The following is a 21805-nucleotide window of genomic DNA, read 5'->3' on the forward strand; positions in this document are numbered from 1 at the left end:
CTTATGGGAATCCTCAGAAATGGATTTAAAGTCAGAAGAACTCCAGTTTGTCTACTTACTACCTTTGTAAACTTTAAGTAGATCAAAGCCACTATGGTTCTCAGTTCCCAAACTGCAAAATTAGGGGTGGATGACTTAATGACCTCTATGGTCTCTTCTAGCTTTAAATATGATGAATTAAGTGCTAAGGTTCATTAATCAAGATATCTTTAAGAAGGAACATTTCAAAATTAAGACTTTTTTCTAATCCTAACATAGGATTACTCCTACCACTTACATTATCAAATTTTTTGTTCAGCACTGTTTGAGAAATCTAAAAACAAGGTTTCCAACACTTCTATCTTACAGCAACATATTCTGTCTTCACAAAGTCCTTGTGTCGTTATACATTTTTAAGTTTTTAGACTTTAATACCTTTTTATGTATAGAAGAAACCATCTGGCATTCAAAGGCAAATCAGATTTTTTTTTTTCTTGACAGCTGGCATGGCCATCTATTTTGCTCACCATGGGTGGGACACAGATTTCTCATCTGCAATAGCCCTTTTTTTGGGGGTAACAGAACTCAAAATAAGAATAAATTGGGTACAATTTGCATAATAACCATTGTCTTAAACTTGAATAAATTTCTTTTTAGATTTCTTTTTTCATATCTATTACTTGTGTTAATAAAGTTTTTAATATACTTTAATATACTTGTGTTAATAAAGATTTTATGAATCAGTTTTATAACATTGGTTCTTACTTATAGCTCCCGAATGCATACTAATAAGTTAACCTTTTACAGAACAATATTAGTGGAATGAAGTTTGACACTAAAGTCAGAGAACCTGGGGTCTCCTACTTTTTGCCTGTATGACCCTAGACAAGTTATCTAACTCTCTGAGCCTCACTTTCCTTATTTGTAAAATGAGGTGGTTAGAGTGGATGACCTTTGGGGTCTCTTCCAGCCTCTGTATTCATGGTCCTATTACCCTTTCAATATGACTGTCATATAAGTATATAATTAAAATAATTATCATCACATTGTCTGTACTTGTCACTTACCAGATATTGGTGACCTTTCATTAAATACAAAATCAAGGACAAATAAGAGCTATGTCATGGACCATGAAATGTCACTGTAGGTTTCTAGGCAACCTTTATATAAGAGGTAAATGACTTTGAGGCAAGAGTTAATTGTTGGATAATAATTACCCTCTGCTTTCCCCATTCAAGTCACTTGTATGTGCAGGGTCAAATCTGACCCTAGGCCTCACCCACCCTCTACTACCACCATTATCAAGTCAGCCGATTCAGGTAGCTGTGTCTAATTGAGTCAGAGCAAGAAAGATGGAAGGATAGACCACCTCAAAGAGGTCCTTTAACTTACATGTACATGGCTATTTTCTAAGCCCCAGAAGAAAACAGCCCAGCAACCCAAGTGAATAATGGCTTCTCTCACATGCTACTTCTACTCACATACCAGAATTAAAGTTTGGAATCATCAGGTAAAATGGAAATCTCTCACAATTTTGAAATTTAAATCATGCCTTTCTTTAATTCTGTTTTACCTGCAAATAAACCATGTTAACTATATATGGATTCAACTACTAAAGAAGTATTTCTTTTTATAACGTGTGATGACTATTTGAGATCTGTGTGACTGTGAGCAAGCCTGTCTACCTCCTTCAGCCTCAGTTTCCACATTGATAAAAACCAAAGGTTTGGGTGAAATGGTCTTTACTAAGGTTTCTTCCATCTAAATCTATAATCTTTAATTTTATCATGAACAGTCTTCCCAAGCAACTCCTGCAAAACGATGTGATTTCTGAAGAAACAAAGCTTTGTTGTCCTGAAGGTCATTTAAAATTATTGTAAAAAATAAAGCTAAGCATTTACTATAATGTGACTGCCCCCAAACCTTGGAGCTTTTAATATAATTTATGGACAGATAATTGGATAGATTTTATTAACCAATATGACAAGTCTTACCTATGATGAATGTGACTGTAAAGAAGTCACTTAACCACCCCTGGGCCTTAGTTTTTTTCATCTATAAAATGACGGGATTGGACTAAATATCTTTGAAGTTCTGTTGCAGGTGGGGGCTCTGACCACCCCAAAACTGTTGAAGTTTCATGATGTGTTGTGGTGGAACTCTCAAAGAATTCAGTCAGACCACCTCTAATCCAAGTATAGGCATTTATTGAGATTGACGCCTCTCATGAAATGAGCTAAGTTCCAAGAGGAACCAGCAACTTCAGAGAAAGCAAAATGGATTTTTATAGGGTAAAGATGCAATTACATAATAGAAATCATGAATATTAAAAAGGCAGGAGGGGTTTGTTAAGGGATTAGGTAATGGAGGAGGGGTCTCATCTATGGTTTGGTGGTTTCTGGTCATGCTGCCCTCCAGTTGGCTGGCTATTATGATCCTGTCTGGTCAAGATAGATAGGTATTGTGGTCCTGTCTTGGGCTAGATGGATGGTATGATTGTGATTACCTGTTTCTGTGGGAATGGGTCTGCAGGCAATGACTAGATAGAGCCACAGTGCCTGGGATCCCATCACAGGATCATGGACGCCTGCTGTTCTGTGACAACTATGAATTCAGGGACACACCTGCTGTTCTAGTGAGCAGTGATGCATACATGAAGAAGTTAGGACATTGGTGGGGTAGGGGCAGGTACAGTGGAGCCTCTAATGAAGTTAGAATATTGGGACTGGGGGCAGCTTTATTAGGATTCCATCAATTCCTTCCATTTCTACGTCTATGATCTTATGATCCCATGAATTTTGCTGATGATGCCCAGAATTTTGTTAGCTTTTTTGGCCATAAAGAGGCAGTCTGGAGTATTGGATAGAGGTGGCTTGGAATCAGGAATACCTAGGTTGTAATATAGACTCACTGTGTGATCCTAGACAGGTAACTTAACCCTCTGGGCTAGGCATTTTCCTAGTCTACAAATTTCCAGGAAGGTGCTGACTTGCATAGATAGAGGAAACTACTCACCAGAGGCTTCTGTTGATTGAGCCAGAGCAAGAAATGAAATCACTGCTCCAGTCCCTATTATTTTTAGCCAGAGAAGTACATTATCTGATGTTTTCAATTTACCCAGATTCCCAAATTATAATTTTCCCGAGTCATAATACCTCAGTTTATCGCTATAATTTGGACCATTTTTTCACGAATGCATTGTCTTGCATTTATCTCCACTACATTTTATCTGCCACTTTTCTACCCACTTGTAGAAAGAAGCTTGGGTGGTTGTCCTGCAATTTATCCCTATCAGCCTGACAAGTCATTACTGGAGAAAGCTTAGTGGCACCTGCACACTTAGATATCTCACCACTCAAACAGTCTTCTAGCACATTTATAAAGAATAATAACCAAGGGGTGGCCAGGTAGCACAGCGAGTAAGAGCACCGGCTCCAGTGTTGAGAAGACCTGGAGATCGAACCCCAGGCTCAGACACTTAGCACCCACCCAGAAACACCTGGCCGTGTAACCTTGAGCAAGTTACTTAACCCCAATTGCTTTAAAAAAAAAAAAAAGAGAGAATAATAACCAAGACTGGCCTTAAATACCAGTCTTTCAGGCCTATTATCAGTTACACTTTTCCACTGGCCACATATAAATATCTCTACTTTTTTTTTTTTTTTTGCTTTTTGGAGGGCAATTGGGGTTAAGTGTCTGAGGTCAAATTTGAACTCAGGTCCTCCTGACTCCAGGGCCAGTCCTTTATTTACTGTGCCACCTAGCCGCCCCATAAATGTCTCTACTTCTTATTCTCTATTAACCAGTTTCCTATTTCCCCAAATCTCACAGTGACTTTGTGTGGTCAATTTCTTTTTTTCTATCTGGTGATGCCATGGATTGAGTGCCAGGCCTGGAGTAAGCAAGACTCCTCTTTCTGAGATGACCCTGGGTAGGTCACTTAACCCCATTTGCCTCATTTGTAAAATGAAGTGGAGAAGGAAATGGCAAATCACTTCAGAAAGAAAACCCCAGATAGGGGCATGAAGAGTCAGACAAGACTGAAAAATGGCGGAGCACATAATTGCTTTATTGATATCTTTTGTTTTTACATCTCCGAATTTCTAAATGTAGTCCTGCCTTCCTGAAAGGGCTACCTTTGTTAAAAAAAAAAATAGAATAAAAAAAGAAGAGAAAGAGAAAAATAATCCCCAACAACGAAGCAGTTCCATAACACACCTATTAAATCTGACAGTAGATGCAAAGTAACACACACCCATAGCATACTTCATCTCTGTAAAGAAGGGAAGAAAGTGGTTTTCTCCTTTCTTCTCCATGGTCAAGCTTGATCATTACAAATCACACAATGCGGTTTCATTTTTTTCGTTGTTCTTTCAGTTTATATTGCAGTCATTAGGTATATTTGTTTTCCTGGTGCACATACTTCACTTTGCATGACTTCCCATGTTTTTCTGTGTTCACTATATTGTTTCTCACAACAAGATAGTGTTCCATTGCATTCATTTATCACGATTTGTTTTGCCCGAAACAATGGCATACACTTTGTTTCCAGTTCTTTGCTAATACAAATAATCGTTTTTGTTTAACCTCTTTTATGGAATATGCCTAACAGTTGGATCTCTGGGTCAAAGAATATGGACATTTTAGTCACTATTTTTACAATCATAAAATGCTTTCCAGAATGATTGGACCAATTCGCTATTCTACCAACAATGCATTGGCATGCCAGTCCCCTCCAACAATTGACTATTCCCATCTGGTTTTATATTTGCTGATTTGTTGGGTGTGTGGTGAAACCACAGAGTTGTTTTGATTTGCATTTCTCTTATTATTAATGATTTTGAGAAATCTTTCATATGGTTGCTTATAGTTTGCAATTCTTTTGAGAACTGTTCATTTCTATCCTTTGATCTCTTCCCTGTTGGAGGGTTAACTTTTTAAAATAATTTTCAATACAGAATTTTGTGACTGGCTTTCTGAAAGGTTTGATAAATTAAATTAAATCTATTGCTTCTTGTTTGTAGTTTTATTTAGTCTCTGAAAGAATTCTGATATATATTCTGTTTCTTAGCATATATGGTTATGTATGTGTGTACCTATTCACATATGATTATACTAGACATACTGTCAAAGCAGGCCCTACATTTTAGGGACTGGAGAGGTGCCCCTAAAGGAATATGTCTCTTTCCAAAGGATATTTGTTTAGTTTTTAGCCAAAAGCCTCACTAGAATTTTTTCAAGGCTCTAAGTGCCAAAATTATTGGCAGGAATTATTCAGGGAAAAAGTATTGGCCCCAACATTAGTAGTAGAGAAGATGTCTGGATTTTTCAATGAAAATTCATCGTGTCACAAAATTCCAAGTTGTTTTCATTATAAAAAATTTAAAGACTGAATAACATTTAATATATCATTCTTCTGCTCCCATCTATGGATTTGAGCTAGAAGCCCTGATTGTGGAAGTTATAATCAATTGGAAAGATCAAATCTAGGTGCTTTTTATCCCAAGCTGTGGTTTTCTCCTTGTAGCCACAATGGGTTGCATGACCTGCTGGGAAATGTAGTTTTCTTCTAGACTAAAAAAAAGAGTCTGAATAGACTGGTACATCCCTGGGGTGCCAACAACTTTGAAGGGTCAGACCGGGAAGAAGGGAGGGGCCCAGAAAAGGAGAGGGGAAGAGACCCAAGCAGTGGCAGCCTGGCAAAAATTACACCTCCCAATAGACTATGCACTCCAGCTAGAGTTACATGCCCAAGACAACTGCTTCTTCCATCATTGCCCTTTTTATTCCATATCACTCTGTGTGGAGTTAATCCCCTAACTGGGATTAACAAGATCTGAGGCAACCACTTGGACTGCTTTAGATAAAGTTGGCCCTGTCCAGAGAGAAACAGTAAATTAGACCCTTCCACAGCAATATCGGGGGCAGCATCTTTAATCATGAGATAATGGTAGCATGCGTTGTTCAGGACAAAGGCATCAAGAATGTGGCCCACAACACTGCCCAGTGCAACTTGAACCAGATTGAAATGTAATTGGAAAATATTTAATGTAATAAATAAAAATACAATAAATCATAAATAAAGTTAACATCTAGTTTCCCATGTCAATATGTGCCTGCAGGGATCCTTATTTATGGTTTAGTGGCTCCTGTTTTTATCAGAGTTTGACAACTTTGATCCAGGGACCTTTCTTTGGCAATTCAAGTTGAGGACCTCACATCTTTTGTGTTCACTGGATAATTCTTTTGATGAACTAGTGAAATAAACCTCAACACTGGAATTGTCGTATTGAATCAATGATTCTAATGGAATTGACAGAGAATAGCTGCTGTGTAATTTCAGAAAAATGAAGGAGTGCAAAGTATGTTCTAAGTGTCATAATGGAGTGTTGATTTGCAATCAGGCAGACACATAGTAGTTGTATGATTCAGGTTAAATTGCTTAACTTCCCTCAGTCTCAGTTTTCTCATCTGTTAAGGTGCAGGGGTTTGAAAACCTGATGATTGTAAAATTGCTTTTCAGCTTTAAGTCTATTATCCTATAGGAAATGGACTTAGTGTTAGTCTTGAAGTAAAGAGGGAATTCAAGTCTTGCCCTTCACTTTCTAGTTTTATGACCCTAGAGTCTAGGGTCTTAATAAAAGGATTTGTTCTGTAAAATTTGGACTCGGTCAAAAGGCTGCACCCAAGGACCTCGGCCACAGGTTCCCCACCCCTGCCCTAGACAAATCACTTAGCCATTCAGTCTTCCCTGGAAACTCTTAAAACTGTTTATTGGTTACCACTATGTATCAGTGAAAGGAGTTTCCACACTATGATTTCCTCATATTTAAGGAATCATGGGTCCTGATCCATCCCTGCCTCCAAAAAATTAATGGTAAAGGAGAAAGAATTTTACTCCCCAAAGGTTCTTTTATTTCTCCAGCATATACCACCAGAGGGTGGATAAAGCCCTCAGAATATTACTAATAATAATAGATAGCAGAATACATCAGAGTTCTGCCAAGCCCTCCCCCTCTCCTATATCCTTTTTCCATCAAAACACATCCCAAATAAGTCACTATTGTAATAAGATCACCAGCCCAGTTAATCCAGGGTGTAATGTCCAGGATCAGTCACAGTTCTTGACTCAGAGACCACGTATCTAGTTCAAGTTTTACATACCAGCAAGTAGTAGCAGTCACATGTGTCTCAGAGATTTCCTCTGTCCCTATTAAGATTTTTTTCCTGGCTTTTTAAAAGTGTGTGGCCCAGTTGCACCCAAATTGACTGCAGTCTTCTTCAAGGTGTTGAAATGACCTCCCAAAATAACCACTCCACATACGTGGCACATAATTGAAACACATATTCATTCTGCAATTTTTATCTCTGGCATAGGAACTGGACCACCGTGACCCACTATAACATCAGTAAGAAGGCTGTGAATTTGGACTGGAACCAATTCTAAAATAAGGTTCTTACTGGTTGACAACTAAAGCTGGCCAGCTGACCTCACCTATATAGTGGCTTACTTGGTGAGCATGAGGAAGAGCAGTGAAAATAGTTTCTTTCTCTCCCGGGCTGAGATTTTTGGGCCCCAAGCCATTCAATACTTTCTCTTGCCTTCCACCCCCAAGATTTTTTTATCCAGAACTTCGATTTCATTGGAGCAGAGGAAACCTCTAGCTGTACAGTTCTGTGACTCTTCTGAGGGTTACACCTGGAGACACTAAGAAGTTATGACTTGCCCAGGGTCACACATACAACCTACCTGGCAGAGGTAGTTCCCAGGTCACAGCACCTGGGTCACTGAGAGTAAAGGGCTTATACCCAGGGTCACACAGCACCTGGATGACACAGTCTCTTGTCCAGGTCACATCACCTTGATGGCACTGAGAAGGGTATGTGACCTAAGAGGTTCGCATAGCACCTTGGACATTGAGAAGGGGGAATGGCTTGCCCAGAACTGTCCTTGGCTAATGCGCATCACACTTGACCCCGGTTCTTCCTGCCTTGGGGGCCAGCTTTCTGCCCTCTTTCTGCCTCTTCTTTCCCTTCCTCCTTCCCTCAACTCTCCCCTCCCCCCCCCAAGAAAATCCATCTCGTGTCAGTGGTTCAACCCTTCTCCCGCCGAGACTCAGCTGAGTCCCTGCTTTTAAAAATAGCCGAAGCTGGTGCAATGCTTGCTGCCCATCCCCCGTCCCGCACCCACTAGCCCGCCCCGAAGTGGTCCTGGACCTCGTTCTGTACCGTGGCCTTTGCGTGGTGTAAGCACACAGGCTCTTTTGTGCAACCAACATACCGGGAGGGGAAGGAAGGGGAGGGGGAACACGTTCCCTCGATATCCCGCGGCCGGGGCTCCTTGCGCCCCGAGCGCAGCTGGAAGGACCGGGAGCCCCAGAATGTCCGCAGGCATCCAGACCCCTGGGTGCGGGAGCGGCGCTCCGCAGATGCTCCCCAAGAGAAGGCTAGAGAGCGGGGAGCAGTGCCCTTCCAAGCGAAAGGCTAGCTGGGGTCTTCTGACCAGTCAAGGTTAGTAGCGCAGCTCTTTCACCATCTCCTGGGGCCCCGACCACGTCCCCTCAATTTTGCAGAAATGCTCACCCTGAGCTGGGGATGCTTTCGGGAATGCAGGCTCGGAAACATAAACGTAGGCTCGGGGCAGGAAGGCTAGGATGGTTTGGTTTTATTTTGTTTTTCTTGTTTTGCACTCAACCTGGAAGATGCATCCAGCTGACTGACCCTCCTCTTTGTGGGGGTGCATATTATTGATTGCTGTGGCAAATTCTATGCATTCCGGCTGTTCATCTTTCTGTTTCTGGGTGACCCTGAACCAGGGGCAAGGAGAGCAAAGTATTCTTCCTTCCTTCAGCAAGGCCCAGTGGATTTGCAAGCAAAACAATGTAAACAGCCCAAAGGGGGTCAATGTAATTTGCACCCAGGGAGGAAAAGAAGTCATAATTATTTCTGCAATTGTTTTCCCACACAGATGAGAAGTTCTAAACAGGAAAAAAAAAATGTAAGTGATGAATAAAGACTACTGAACAAATTAGGGAAATAAGATTTCAGTGAGACTGCTATTTTCAAAAAACAAAGACCATTATGGAGTGTTATCTATTTCAGGAGAAAACAGTGGAATATTTGAAAAAGGCCTAAATGGGAAATGGTAAACTATTCAAACAAATTAAACAATAATTACACAAAGTTTTGAAACCCCATGTAACAGTTTATATTTAAGATTATTGTAAGGGATTACAGAACAGCAATGTCTTTGTTGTTTTTAATCAACATGGAGTATTATTTACCTTTGGGGGTTCTGGACACATGATTTGCCTAGGGAATTCTGGGCATATAAATCCCCTGCCCTCATACACAGCACTGATTTCTTTCAAATTCTAGTCTTAGAATGTTACTTGCTAAAGAGATGCTACAGAGGTTTGGGCAAGTCATTTGACTTGCCCAGGATCACACTGCTAGTATATATGAGGGGCAGGGCTTGAGGTGAGCCTAGGCCCTCCTTTCTGAATAACATGTTTTGTCCAGGCACAAAGTATGTGCTTATAACATTGGTTGGCAAAGACTAGCTCACTTCATTCAGGTTCTTAAAGATGCCCTGATTTCATTGATGTGGGTTCTCCCTCAATGCATCACTCAATAAGCAGCCTTCTGGTAATGAGTTTCTGATAATGGTAGTTATGTTTTTTTGGTTCTTTTCCTTTTCCATTTCCTTACCTCCTACTTTGATGATTACAGAAAGAAATCAGGTAAACTAACGTAAGGGAAGCCATTTAAAGTTAAAAGAAAGCAAGAGGAAAAAATACAAGCATTCAGCTCAGTAATTGATAGATACAAGCAAATCACAGAAATAACATGTAATTTTCCATGGGGGAAAATAAAATAATAAAGTGAGTGAAGAAAGAAATGACACAGATTCTGGGGGGAGGGGATCCTGTTAGATTACAAATAAAGGCAGTGTAAAAGAAAGATTATATGCGCGTGTTTGTACATATTCATACGCATATACATGTGTTTATATACAAATACATATATACATAATATTTGTTCAGCCTTTCTTGAACAAGAGGCATACTAAAAATAGTTGCTACAAAATTTTTGGAGAACTATTACATTTTGTATTTAGAAAGGGTTTTTCATTATTGTTAATAATCATATAACTAAAGTAATAATAAAATAATGTCTCTAAGACCAGATATCCATTTGTTGGAAAAGACCGATCAAAAATGCCAGCATTATTTTGAAATTGTCAATATATACATGACATCATGTTGTAGAAAACTATTAAAACTCTGCAAAATACAGTCATCTATCCATTATTTTTTAGGAGGTGATCCATTTTTTTTTCTACACTCATTCTATAGATAGTTAATGATCAATTCAAAGCACTGTTTACTAGAAGATGGGAGATATTTTTTTTAAATATAGGAATCCTTTTAAGGGGTTTATAATCTAGTAGAGGACAAAGATATATATTAATTGTGTTTTCCCCCCAAAAAAGAGATATTGGGGGAAGGGAAAAGGAATAAGCATTTATTGTGGTTACAAATATTATCTCATTTGATCTTCATAATAACCTGGTGAAGTACAGTGTTATTATATCCCCATTTTATAGTTGAGGAAACAGAAGATAAGATTAAATGATTTGCTCAGGGTCATTGAGCTAGGAAGTGTTTGATGTTGGATTTGAACTCAGGTTTTCCCCCATCTTCCTGATAGTGCACTATGCACTTCTCCACTTAGTTGCCTATGAGATCTCTTTCTGAGGAATTCAGGAAGGGCTTCAAGGAGGAGGGATCATTTGAGTAAGTTCTTGAAGAATGTTTGAATTTTAACAAGTAAAGGAGGTATTCCAGGTAGAGGAACCAGCATGAACAAGGGTGCGGGAAGCACAAAAACTCTTGTTTAATTTGGCAATAAGTTTCATATAGACAGTGAGCAAAATCCAAATTGTAGCGGATTTTGAATTTTATGTTGAGAGGACTTGAGCTTTATATTTTTGGCAATGGAGAACCATGAAACACAGAGTAGGAAAGTAACAGTCAAAACGAAGTCAAAAACGAATGAACCTCTTGGTATTTTACCATTACCATTGTGGCATGGATTGCAAGGAAGCAGGGAGTAGGGCTAGACACAGGGAGATCAGAAAGAGATTGAAGTATACTAGGCATGAGAATAAAAAAGGTCTGGACTTGGATGGTGACAATTGCAAAAGAAAAGTATGGTGTAATGGAAAGACCAGAGCCCCAAGGGATGAGAGAACCTGACCTCTAGCCCTATTTCTGACACTCACTAGCTCTGTGATCTTGAGCAAATTACTAAATTTCTGTAAAATGATTTTTTCTCTTCTGCAAAATGGTATAATAATATTTGAATTTCCTCTGCCCTTCAGAATTAAGGATTATTACTTAACCTGATAGTCTGTGAACTTGAATGGGGGAAAAAAAGATAGGTCTTTATTTTCACTAACCTCTAATGGAAACTTAGCATTTCCATAGATTTAAAAATATTATTCTAATGAGGAGTCTACAGACTTTGTAAAGCTGACAAAGGTATCTATGACACAAAAAAAGATTAAGAATCCCTGTCCTAGGGCTTTTAGTGAGGATAATGACTGTAAAAGTCTAACAATGAATGACAACACCTTGAAAATCAGAACTTCGGTATATCATAACATTTTGCTATTTTTGATTTCTCATTTTTGACCCTGGGTGGTGCCTAGGGTAATGAATGGTAGTACCATTGATAAGTACTAGGGAAGACAGGAGGAAGAGAAATTTGATGAGAAAGGTAATGATGATGAATTTGATTTGGATGTTTTGAATTTGGGAGGACAGTTGAACATACAGGTAAACATAGCCAACTGGCAGCTGGAAGTATTTCCAGCTTGGGAGAGAGATCAGGGCTAGAGATAAAGATTTGAGCATCAATCTATAGCAAGGGATCCCCAAATTTTGGTCAGAGGATCCTTTTACACCCTTAAAATGATTGAGGACCCTAAAAATTTTTGTTTATGTAAGTTATATGTCTTTACCTTATTAGAAATTAAAACTGATATTTTAAAAATTAATTCATTTAAAAATAACAAATCCATTTCATATAACTTAAAAAACAGTGAGAAAAATAGCATTTTAAAACATTTTTTTTGCAAATCTCTTTAATGTCTGGCTTAATAGAATATAGCTGGATTCTCCTATCTGCTGTTTTCAATCTGTTGTGCTATTTTTTTTGGTTGCAGTTTATGAAGAAAATTTGGCCTGATACATAATTGGAAAAAGGATGAATATTTTAGTCACCATATAATGTCTTATTATTTGGAAAATAGTTTTGAAATTCAAGGGCCCCCCCCCCTGAAAGGATGTTTGAGACCCTCTAGAGAGTCCAGAGATCACACTTTGAAAACCATTGGCTGTAGATATAACAATTTCTCTTGCCCAAATTAATCTCTACCAAAGATTATGTAAAACAAAAGTAAGAGGAAATGTATCTCTGTAAAGCAGATAGAAGCCAATTTTTCTTAGAGAATCAAAGACTGGGGCGGGGGGGGGGAGTGAGTGATATTTTCGTTAAAATTAACGTTGGACTTAGCTGTGTATTTCAGCTCTCCATAATGGAGGATTTACAGTTTGCCTATTTCTCTCAGATTTCATGCTGTTTTCTGGTGAGGGTCTTTGCAGGTACTGCTCCCTTTGTCTTGAATATCCCTGTGGAAAGTCACAGTTTCTTACTTTATCTGATTCTTTTCTTTTAAATGAAACAGAGCAAACTATTACATGCCATTTGTTCTCTTCAAGGGCAATGCCTTTAACTAGTTAGATAAGTAAGGCTTAGAGTGGCAAATAGAGGGTCAGAAAAACAAGGCATTGATTACAGTTGGATCTCCTTTCAAATCTATACAAATCCCAATGGCATTTCCAACACCCCAAAATCCATGGATTCACATTTGAAGCAATATCACTGTGAAAATAATCCGGAGGAAGCAGGTATATGCTTATATCAGCAGCAACAGTAGTGGGGAGAGGTCTATCTTAGCCTGGCTCAATCACCCAGTTCTTTAAGGATGCTGGCTCAGTTCTCACCATTCCCTTTTCCTCCAAGGCAGATTCCGGTTGAACATATGAAGCAAACTGAATTTTGGGAAGGTGGAATGAGAGAACAGATATCAAATATTATTTTTCTGTAGGGTTTTTAGGACTTGGGACAGTCTGCAATCTGGAATTTCAGGGACAGTTGCCCACATAATTAAACTCCTAGGTCTGCCTTAGGGAAAAATGGAATCTAGGTTTTGAAACTGGGTAAGTTTGAGGTTTGTAATGAATTGAAAAAACAACCACCAAAAATGCTCCTGTAATCCTGCTGTATAAGTGATAAGTAATCATGCACCAGCCTATTTTGGTAATAGGCCAGTTGATGGACTGCAGGTATTCATTCCCAATAGAGGTGATGAATTTGTCCCGACCAGGATGACTTTTTTAAACAGCAGTATGTAGCATGGCGGAAAGAGTTTTCAATCTGGAGTCAGTAAGACTCAGGCTCAAATCCTCCTTCCGAGGTTTTCCAGTGGTGTGACCTTGACCAAATAGTTTACCCACTCCGTGACTCAGCTTCCTGGAAGAGTTCCACGAATTGATATTCTGCCTCTGGTCTTTTTGAAAATAACACCATGCACAAAACTTTCTAATGGTAGGGTGTCGGCAGCGTCTTTGTATATGAATGGTAGTACAGACATCTTTAATTGATTAGGGTGCAATGACAAAGCAAAGATTGATGCCCCGTCATCATTGTCATTTCCCCTGATAAAATGATCTCAAGTTCCTGATGCTGAACCATTTGCCAGTGCCAGGTCTTTGGTGTTAGGAACTTTCTTTACTGGGGTCTTTAGTAGTTGTGGCTGTAGACCAGGGAGGAGCAGTTGCCAGGCTTCCCCTCCTCAGGCTTACTTCTCTAGAGTGATAGCTGAGAGCATTGAGCTGGAAGCAGTGCTGTTCCCAAGACTCTTGGGATCAGGGTCCTGGGGGTCTTCATCAGGGTCAAAGTAATGGAATGGGTTTGACTTGCCTGGTACTTGCTGGCTCCAGTCTCTCCATCAGGGTGCCCTACTGCTTTAGCTGGGTTGACATGTGGCAGTTGGTGGAGGTGGCTGGCCCATCCTCTGCATCTGCTCCCCTCAATGATGACTGGGATAGCTGGGCTGAAAGCATGACCAGTGGTCTGGAGGCTGCTGCCATTCCTAGGGCTCTTGGCCTTCATCTGCTGGTTGGTGGCAGTTGGTCAGGATGATGAGTTGTGTCAAAAAAAATTCATAAGCCAAGTAATGAATTTCATAATGATGAGCCTCTGAGAAATAATCTAGGCTGGCCCTTAGGCAATAGACATACTGCCCATTCCTGGGCCCATCAATCATCAAAGACTATTCAAAGGAGTAGTACTTGCCAGAGCTCAAGCTCTGCTGTTATGTGGTCTCCTCCTGGCCACAATGATAACTGAAGTCAGGCTTTGGTAGAGGATCATAGCAGGAAAAAACTTCAGAGGCTGCCTTGTCCCATCCCTCATTTTACAGATGAGGGCAATTAAGTGACTTGCCCAAGGTCACATAGAGAATAGACATCAGAGGCTGAACCCAAGTCCTCTGACCCTAGGAAACAGATATATGACATGTAGTAAGGTGCTATACTGTATATGTATGTTCACATGTGTGCATATACATACATATATGCATACATACATATACTGCTGTCTTACCAGGCATAGCATGTGATCTGTAAAACGTAAGCTTTTAGACTTGCTTTTCTAGTTGATTATGATAGATTCAAATGATCCTCCCAAATGCTCACCTGACCTGCATTTACAAGATGGTCTCAGTGTCAAGGACATAGCTTATCCATGGAAAGAAGCCAGTCAGTCACCTGGACCAAGAAGGGGGACAGCCTGTCACCCAAAGGCAAGCTCATTAGCACTGTGTTCAAACCAATTAAATCAACTAATCCAGACTGAGAAACGTCACAGCTCTGTGGGAACATGATGATGATTGAAATATTGGTTTGGCTAGGCATTGTTTCAACCATATCCCAAAATCCCAGAATTCTAAAGTTAGAAAGACCTCTGTGCCCATCAAGTTCAACTCATATACACAGAAAAAATCCTTACCACAACATATAATAATAGCTAACTTTTGTGTAATACTTGAAGGTTTGGTATTTACAATACTTTCTATATACATATGTATTTTTTATGTATGATTTGATACTTAAAACACATTGTGTATATACATATATGTATGCACACCCATACATACATGTATATGTATAAATAAAATCTTATTTGATCCTCACAGATATTATTATCCCCATTTTTACAACTGAAAAAAATTGAGGCTAATTGACTTGCCCATGATCATATAACTAGTTAAGTATCTGAGAGAGGATTTGAATTCAGGTCTTCATGACTCCAATTACAGCACTATCTACTCCACCATCTAGCTGCTACTTACATACCTGAAAAGTGATCATTTACCCTGGATACACAAATCCCTCTAAAGCCCTTAGTGAGACAAGTGTTATCCCTTTTCCTGTGAGAAAACAAGAGCTAAGTGGATGTGACAGATTCTGTTCTGCATAAGAAATGATTGCCCTGCCTGGGGTAAACCCCATATTTTTCTCTATCTTGCTTCTGTGGGAAGAACCAAGTTATGAATAAATTCTAACAGTTTATAAAGAGAGAATTCAATTACATATATAATATACATGTATACACACACACACATATATATATATATATGAATATAGAGTTACTCTGTAAAACTATTAATCATCAGGCATAATTTAAAAAAAAGAAAAAAGGATAGCCAATATGTTTTCAAATGTAGTGTATTCATTCAGAGGGTTGTTTTTTTTTTCTTTCCAACCAACAGTTTATGAGGTGAAAGGTTATATTAAATTGAGCGCCTGTCTCCTTAACAGAATGACGGAACCTGACTAGCAAACGACAAGGGGTTTTTATTTTCATAAAGTGATATGAGTCGGATTTACCTAACTAGTGGCTGGCTTGAAGTGCCATGGGGAGATGGAGATTTAGGTATGGCCTGAACCCTGGTAAAAATGATTTCTATTCATGTGGATGTTTTTATTCTAGAAAGGTAATGTTTACAGAACAGTGCAGAGTGCTGTTCCCCGTAAATTATATACCAGATGGCCTGGAACCAGTGTTGTTTCTAAATATAGTCAGAATTACCTCCTATGTAGTTTCAAGAGAGACCAGAACAGTAGGGGCTCGATTAGCATTTTGAAAACAGCCGTTATTTGTTAAAATTACTCCATTTTGAGTCATTTATCCTAAATGGATAAAATTTAAAGTTTCCTGTTATCAAGTTAAGTTGGGGGAGGAGGAGGTGTGGGGGAGACTGTTCCTTTGGAATCTTTGATATTACATTTAGGAAGCAGAATCCAGTAATCTTCACCTGGTGAAGGTAAAATGGAATTTTGAAACCGTTTGATTATTTTACAGGTTCATAGTGCATCTGAGGTATGTCTTGGACAAATCAGAGCACCCTTATAGCATGAAGCCTATTAGAATTGAAAGTAATTACAGACTTGGTGCTGTACAAGGTTGAACAGAACCCACTAGATGCTATGTTTGGGTGTTCTTGGAGGGGAGAAGGGAGGGCCAAGGTACAAAATAGAACTTGGAATGGGATGGAACATCATTTGATTCTCACATGTTAATGACAGACTTTTTTTTTCTGATGGATAACAGGGAAGTACGTATGAAGGCAGGAATATTTAGAGTGTAGCAAGGAGAGCTGGAAACAAAGAGAAAATGTCAAGGATTTTTTTCTTCAGTAATTTAGTATGCATGTGTGTATACAAATACATATAATAGATACACTATAATTTATTCATCTATTAGATTTATATGGCTTTGTACTCTTTGGTGTTAAATAACATTGAGTAGCTGATGCCAATAAGCCTTTAAAAGATTCAAAAATCACTTGCTGACTTTATGCAATTAATTTATTTATCTGAGTGCAGAAAATACTTTGGGTGGTCAATAAATGCTGTTTTGTTATTTATATTTTAAGATCCCTCTCCTCACTTCCACCAACCTAGCTATGTCCCTGGGAATGTGTCATCTATCTCTGAGAATATAGGGAAGTAGTTGGGAAAAGAGGAGAAAAAGCATATATTATCTCATTTTATCCTCACATAATCCTGCTATTATTATCCCTATTTTACTGTTGAAGAAACTGAGGCAAGGCATGTAGAGGTTAAGTGTCATTCAGGGTCATGCAGCTAGTCTGTGAGGCCAGATTGAACCCAAGTCTTCCTGACTTAAGGCCCTTCACCGTTTTGTCTATCCACTGCCCCACCTAACTGCCTCTGGAGTACTGAGAGTATCCCACAGAACCACAGAATTATGGGCTATGCCACCTGGTACTGGTTTGACTCGGTTCCTTGGGGCTCGTAATTCTCTCTGGCAAGCGTGCCCATTCTCTCGAAGCCTTATGTCACTTCAGGTTTATGGAAATACTCTCTTCTACCCATTCAGTTCAACATGCTTTTGTTGTTGTTCTCATTATTGCTATATCCAGTTCTCTAACCACCCCTGACAATGGAAAGCCGCTCACAGATCTAATTCCAAACGCAGGATTATGTACCCATAGAGCAACCCTGAGTTTTGGAGAGGGAGAATTCAAATCAAGTTGTGAGGCAGGCATCTTGTGAAAAAATTTGGTAATAGTGTGAAGAATGAATTCAAATATTTGCTTGTGCCCCCTTTAATAATTGTTCTGTAAGTTCCCCTCTTCCCCCTTTCAATTTCTTATCTTGTGCCTGCAGACCACACTGATATTGTGGAGAAATCAAACCCAGTCTTTTTGACTGACAAGAGAAACAAGAGATGAGGGCTGGCTGAGATGAATGTCAGGGACCTCTTCCCTACAAATATCATGGCTAGACCTACTGTCATTTTCAGATCTTCACAATAGTCCCTGGAGGAATATTTGGGAAAATCAACATTTCTCCTGGTACTTCTCCTTTATCATTTTTTTTTTCAGGACTATAGCTGATTAGCTGCAACACTGGGTAGCATCAACAGAAGATACAGTTACACAAATGGTATAGAATGATGCTATGCACTATTTATCCTTTAGCCCTAGTTTACAGATAATTAAATTGCTTCAGTCTTGACAACGGAAGGAAAACACGAGCCCTAACAAATGCTATAATTACAATATGCATTTTCATTAGGAGGAATACTTTAGAATTAATTATTTAAGTTATTACTTATTAAGCACAATGTCTTTTACATAGCAAGCATTTAATGAATATTTGGTGATTGGACTTGGTGGTTTTGCAGTGATTTACTAGAAGCAGCATGGAGTAATGAACAGAGTACTGACCAGTAAACTCTGCCTTTGTGAAGCCCTTACACACACATTAGTTGTGTGGCCCTAGGCAAGTTAGGCAAGTTAGCTTTTTTTTTTTTTCAGTGCTCAACTGTCATGCAAACAAATTTCCAGGGACTTAGCATCAACATATTATTCTGTAATTTAATATAATTTTCACTATAAACAGGCTTTATTTTTTGATGAAAACTGATGTGCCAGTTTCTGTGCTTTAATTTTTTCTTAAATAAAAGAAACACTCTCAAAAAAAGATAATTAATATGTCATTTGAAATTTTCTCATTGCAATCAATTTGTATACACAAGAGGCAGGTGCTTATGAATCATTTTCATATTACTTACCAAATTCCTTTATTTTTCATAGACCATCTTCCTTTGGAGAGTGAAAATTAACCACAGTAGCTCTCAAAAATAGAATTTATATCACAATGGTTATTTTTAAAAATTATTTTTAATATTTTTTCCTTTTTAGCATGTGGGTCTAAAATAATCCCATCAGTCATGAAATATTTACTGATATACAAAACACTTACTACCCAATAGGGAGATTTTGCACTAAAAAGAAAGCATTGTACCCACAAAAGCTAGTAAGAGTAACCCTTGGTTAACCAGAATACTACAACAAGGTGATTTCTCATGAGTTCCATTCCTTAGCTAATTAATGGTTAATGAAGAGCTTTTTTTGCTCTCTCTCATTTGTCAGAAATGTATCTAAAATAATAATGATGATAAAAGCAGTTACTTAAAGGGATTTGTTTATTTTTTGTGTGTGACTTCCTGGGTGTGTAGAAATCCTCTCCACTAATGCTGATCAGCATTTGGTGCAATGCCTGGCATATAGTTGGTGCTTAATAAATGCTTATCGACTGATTAAGAACTTAATCTGCCAGGGTGGCCAGGTGGCTCAGTGAGTAAGAGCCTGGCCCCAGAGTAGGGAAACCTGGGATTGGTTCTGGGCTCAGATACTTAACACCCACACAAAATAACTGGCTGTGTAACCTTAAGCAAGTTACTTGACCCCAATTGCTTAGGGGTGGCCAGGTGGCGCAGTGAGTAAGAGTGTCAGCCCCAATGTCAGGAGACCTGGGATCGGTTCCGGCCTCAGATACTCAGCACCCACACAAAAATAACTGGCCGTGTAACCTTGAGCAAGTTACTTAACCTTGATTGCTTAAAAAAAAAAAGAACTTAATCTGCCACTTAAATGTTGTTGTTTAGTGGTATCAGTAATGTTGGACTCTTTGTCACCCTATTTGGGATTTTCTTGGCAGAGATACTAGAGTACTTTGCCATTTCCTTTCTCTAGCTCATTTTAAAGATGAGGAAACTGAGGTAAACAGATTAAGTGACTTGCCCAGGGTCACACAGCTATTAAGTGTCTGAGGTGGGATTTGAACTCAGATCTTCCTGACTCCCAGTCCATTACCTTAAATTACTGTGAGTTAAATAAGTGACACACACTTAGAATGTGCCTCAGGAGTAAAGTACCAAAAATATTTTTTTATCTACGTTATCCTTGCCACAGCCCTATAAGGAAGATCATTTATTATTTGAATTCATGAAAAGATCTATGACTTCACACCTAAGAGTTACACACACACATACACATACACACACACACACACACACAAACACAGGAGTGGTATGCTGGTACAAACAGCACAGTTTTAAGGTTCATTCGCATTATTGACATTTTCTCCATCACTTTCCTTAAGTCTAGACAAATTAACAAAATGATAGATCACACCCAAATTTGTTGCATTTGCTGATTTCTGAGGTATAAATGATCACACTGAAAATTTAACAATCAGCTGTGTGATTCTGACTTGGCAACTAAAGTAAACCTTCGTAAGCCAGAGGCAGCACATCCCTGGAAGTCTTAGGGGCCAACACTCTCCATGTTTCTGATTTTCTCTATAAATCTCAATCCCCGTCCTGGCACAAAATAGATGATTGCTGTCCTTACTGAAAATTACTGTTTGAAAAATAAAGTTTTACTTAAGGGGAAGTGAAATAAGAAATGTTGCCAAGAGAAACCCACAGGAATTCAGTAAATTACTGAACTGCCTACCCCTTGGTTTTTATTTTGGTCCACATATAGGAAATAACTGAGTAGACAAACTGACTGTTCATCAATACTGCATAGTATTCCAAAGAACAGTAACACACAGCTCACCTTTATTTTATATAGAGCTTTTTTGTCAGGACAGCTAAGGTAGGGAGTACAAAGAAGAAAAGATAAAATAAATCCCCTGCTTTTGAATTGAGATAAGCCCCTATCACCTAGGAAACAGACACATACCTCTAAGACCTCAGAGTCCTTCCTTTACACTAGCATTTCCCAAACTATGTTCCATGGAATCCCACTGTTCTGTATGACGTGAGTAGACATTTCCTGGGAACGAAGGTATGAAAAAGCATCTGGCCAGTATGTATAATGTGTGAAGCTCTGCACTGTGTTGGGAATACAAAGAAAGTCAGACAGACAGTCCCTGCTCTGAAGGAGCTCACATTGTAATGGAGGGCCATGGCATATGGAAGGTTTCAGCTTCAAGTCAGACAGAACGATCCAATGGTCCTTAGCAGGAAGCAGGAAGGCACGTGGCAAATGCATCTTCCTTAGTGTCATTTCCATTGGTAAAACTGACCAATGTTGAACTGTTTGACAGTACTGGGGATTTTGATGGCAACAACTTTCTTTTCCAGGTTTTCCATAGATGTGACTTACTTAGAAGTAGAGAGAGGGGATGAGGGCTTCAGTTGCTAAGTCAGAGTGCCAGCAGGGTTGTTACTTCAATGATGGCTATGGGGACCTGGGCTGTCACCAACACAGTCCAATAGAAAGTTCTGGTTTGACCCATCCAGCACATGCCACCTCCTATCTCTCTTGTCTCCCTTCTACTAGTTTACCTGCCCTTTCCCTATCAATCAGTCAATCAACAGGCATTTGTTAGGCACTTATATACTTGGCTGATGATATTTTCATGTTTAAAATATAAAATTTGCTGTTGTTGTTCAGTTGTTTCAGTTGCGTCTGACTCTTTGTGACCCCATTTGGAGTTTTCTTAGTAAAGAAACTGAAGTGGTTTGCCCTTCCTTCCCCAGCTCATTTTACAGATGAAGAAACTGAGGCAAACAGTTAAGTGACTTGCCCAGGGTCACACAGTTAATAAGTGTCTTGAATCTGGATTTGAACTCACAAAGATGAGTCTTTGTAACTCCAGTCCCAGAATTATATCCACTGAACCACCTAGTTGTCCTTAAATATCAAATTATATGAGTATAAAAATACTTATTTCATGTGAACTTTTTGTTACAAAAATAAGCTTAATTTCTTCTATATTGCTTTGAAATTTTCTTGAGTCATCCCTTATCCAAGCAACATTTCTGGCTTTATTAATTTATTTCAAGCCCTGAAGTGATTGTAGCC

At 38.9% G+C, this 21805-nt stretch overlaps 1 protein-coding gene across 2 annotated transcripts in view; it reads left to right on the forward strand.

Annotated features, from left to right (window-relative positions):
* ASB5 (ankyrin repeat and SOCS box containing 5) overlaps window positions 1-21805 on the forward strand; it is a 77735-nt gene that overhangs the window by 28473 nt on the left and 27457 nt on the right. The window contains exon 1 of one of the 2 annotated variants that reach the window (XM_069096667.1): window positions 8150-8490. The exons of the other annotated variant lie outside the window; for it this stretch is intronic. Coding sequence (XP_068952768.1) covers window positions 8361-8490 — 130 coding nt within the window. The 5' untranslated portion in view covers window positions 8150-8360. Of the gene's footprint in view, window positions 1-8149; window positions 8491-21805 lie in introns of those variants that run through there. 2 annotated transcript variants of the gene reach the window in all.

Source organism: Petaurus breviceps, unplaced genomic scaffold (assembly GCF_028583685.1).
Source record: "Petaurus breviceps papuanus isolate PSGF00001 unplaced genomic scaffold, PetGlider_PUasm1.0 126, whole genome shotgun sequence".
NCBI lineage: Eukaryota > Metazoa > Chordata > Mammalia > Diprotodontia > Petauridae > Petaurus > Petaurus breviceps.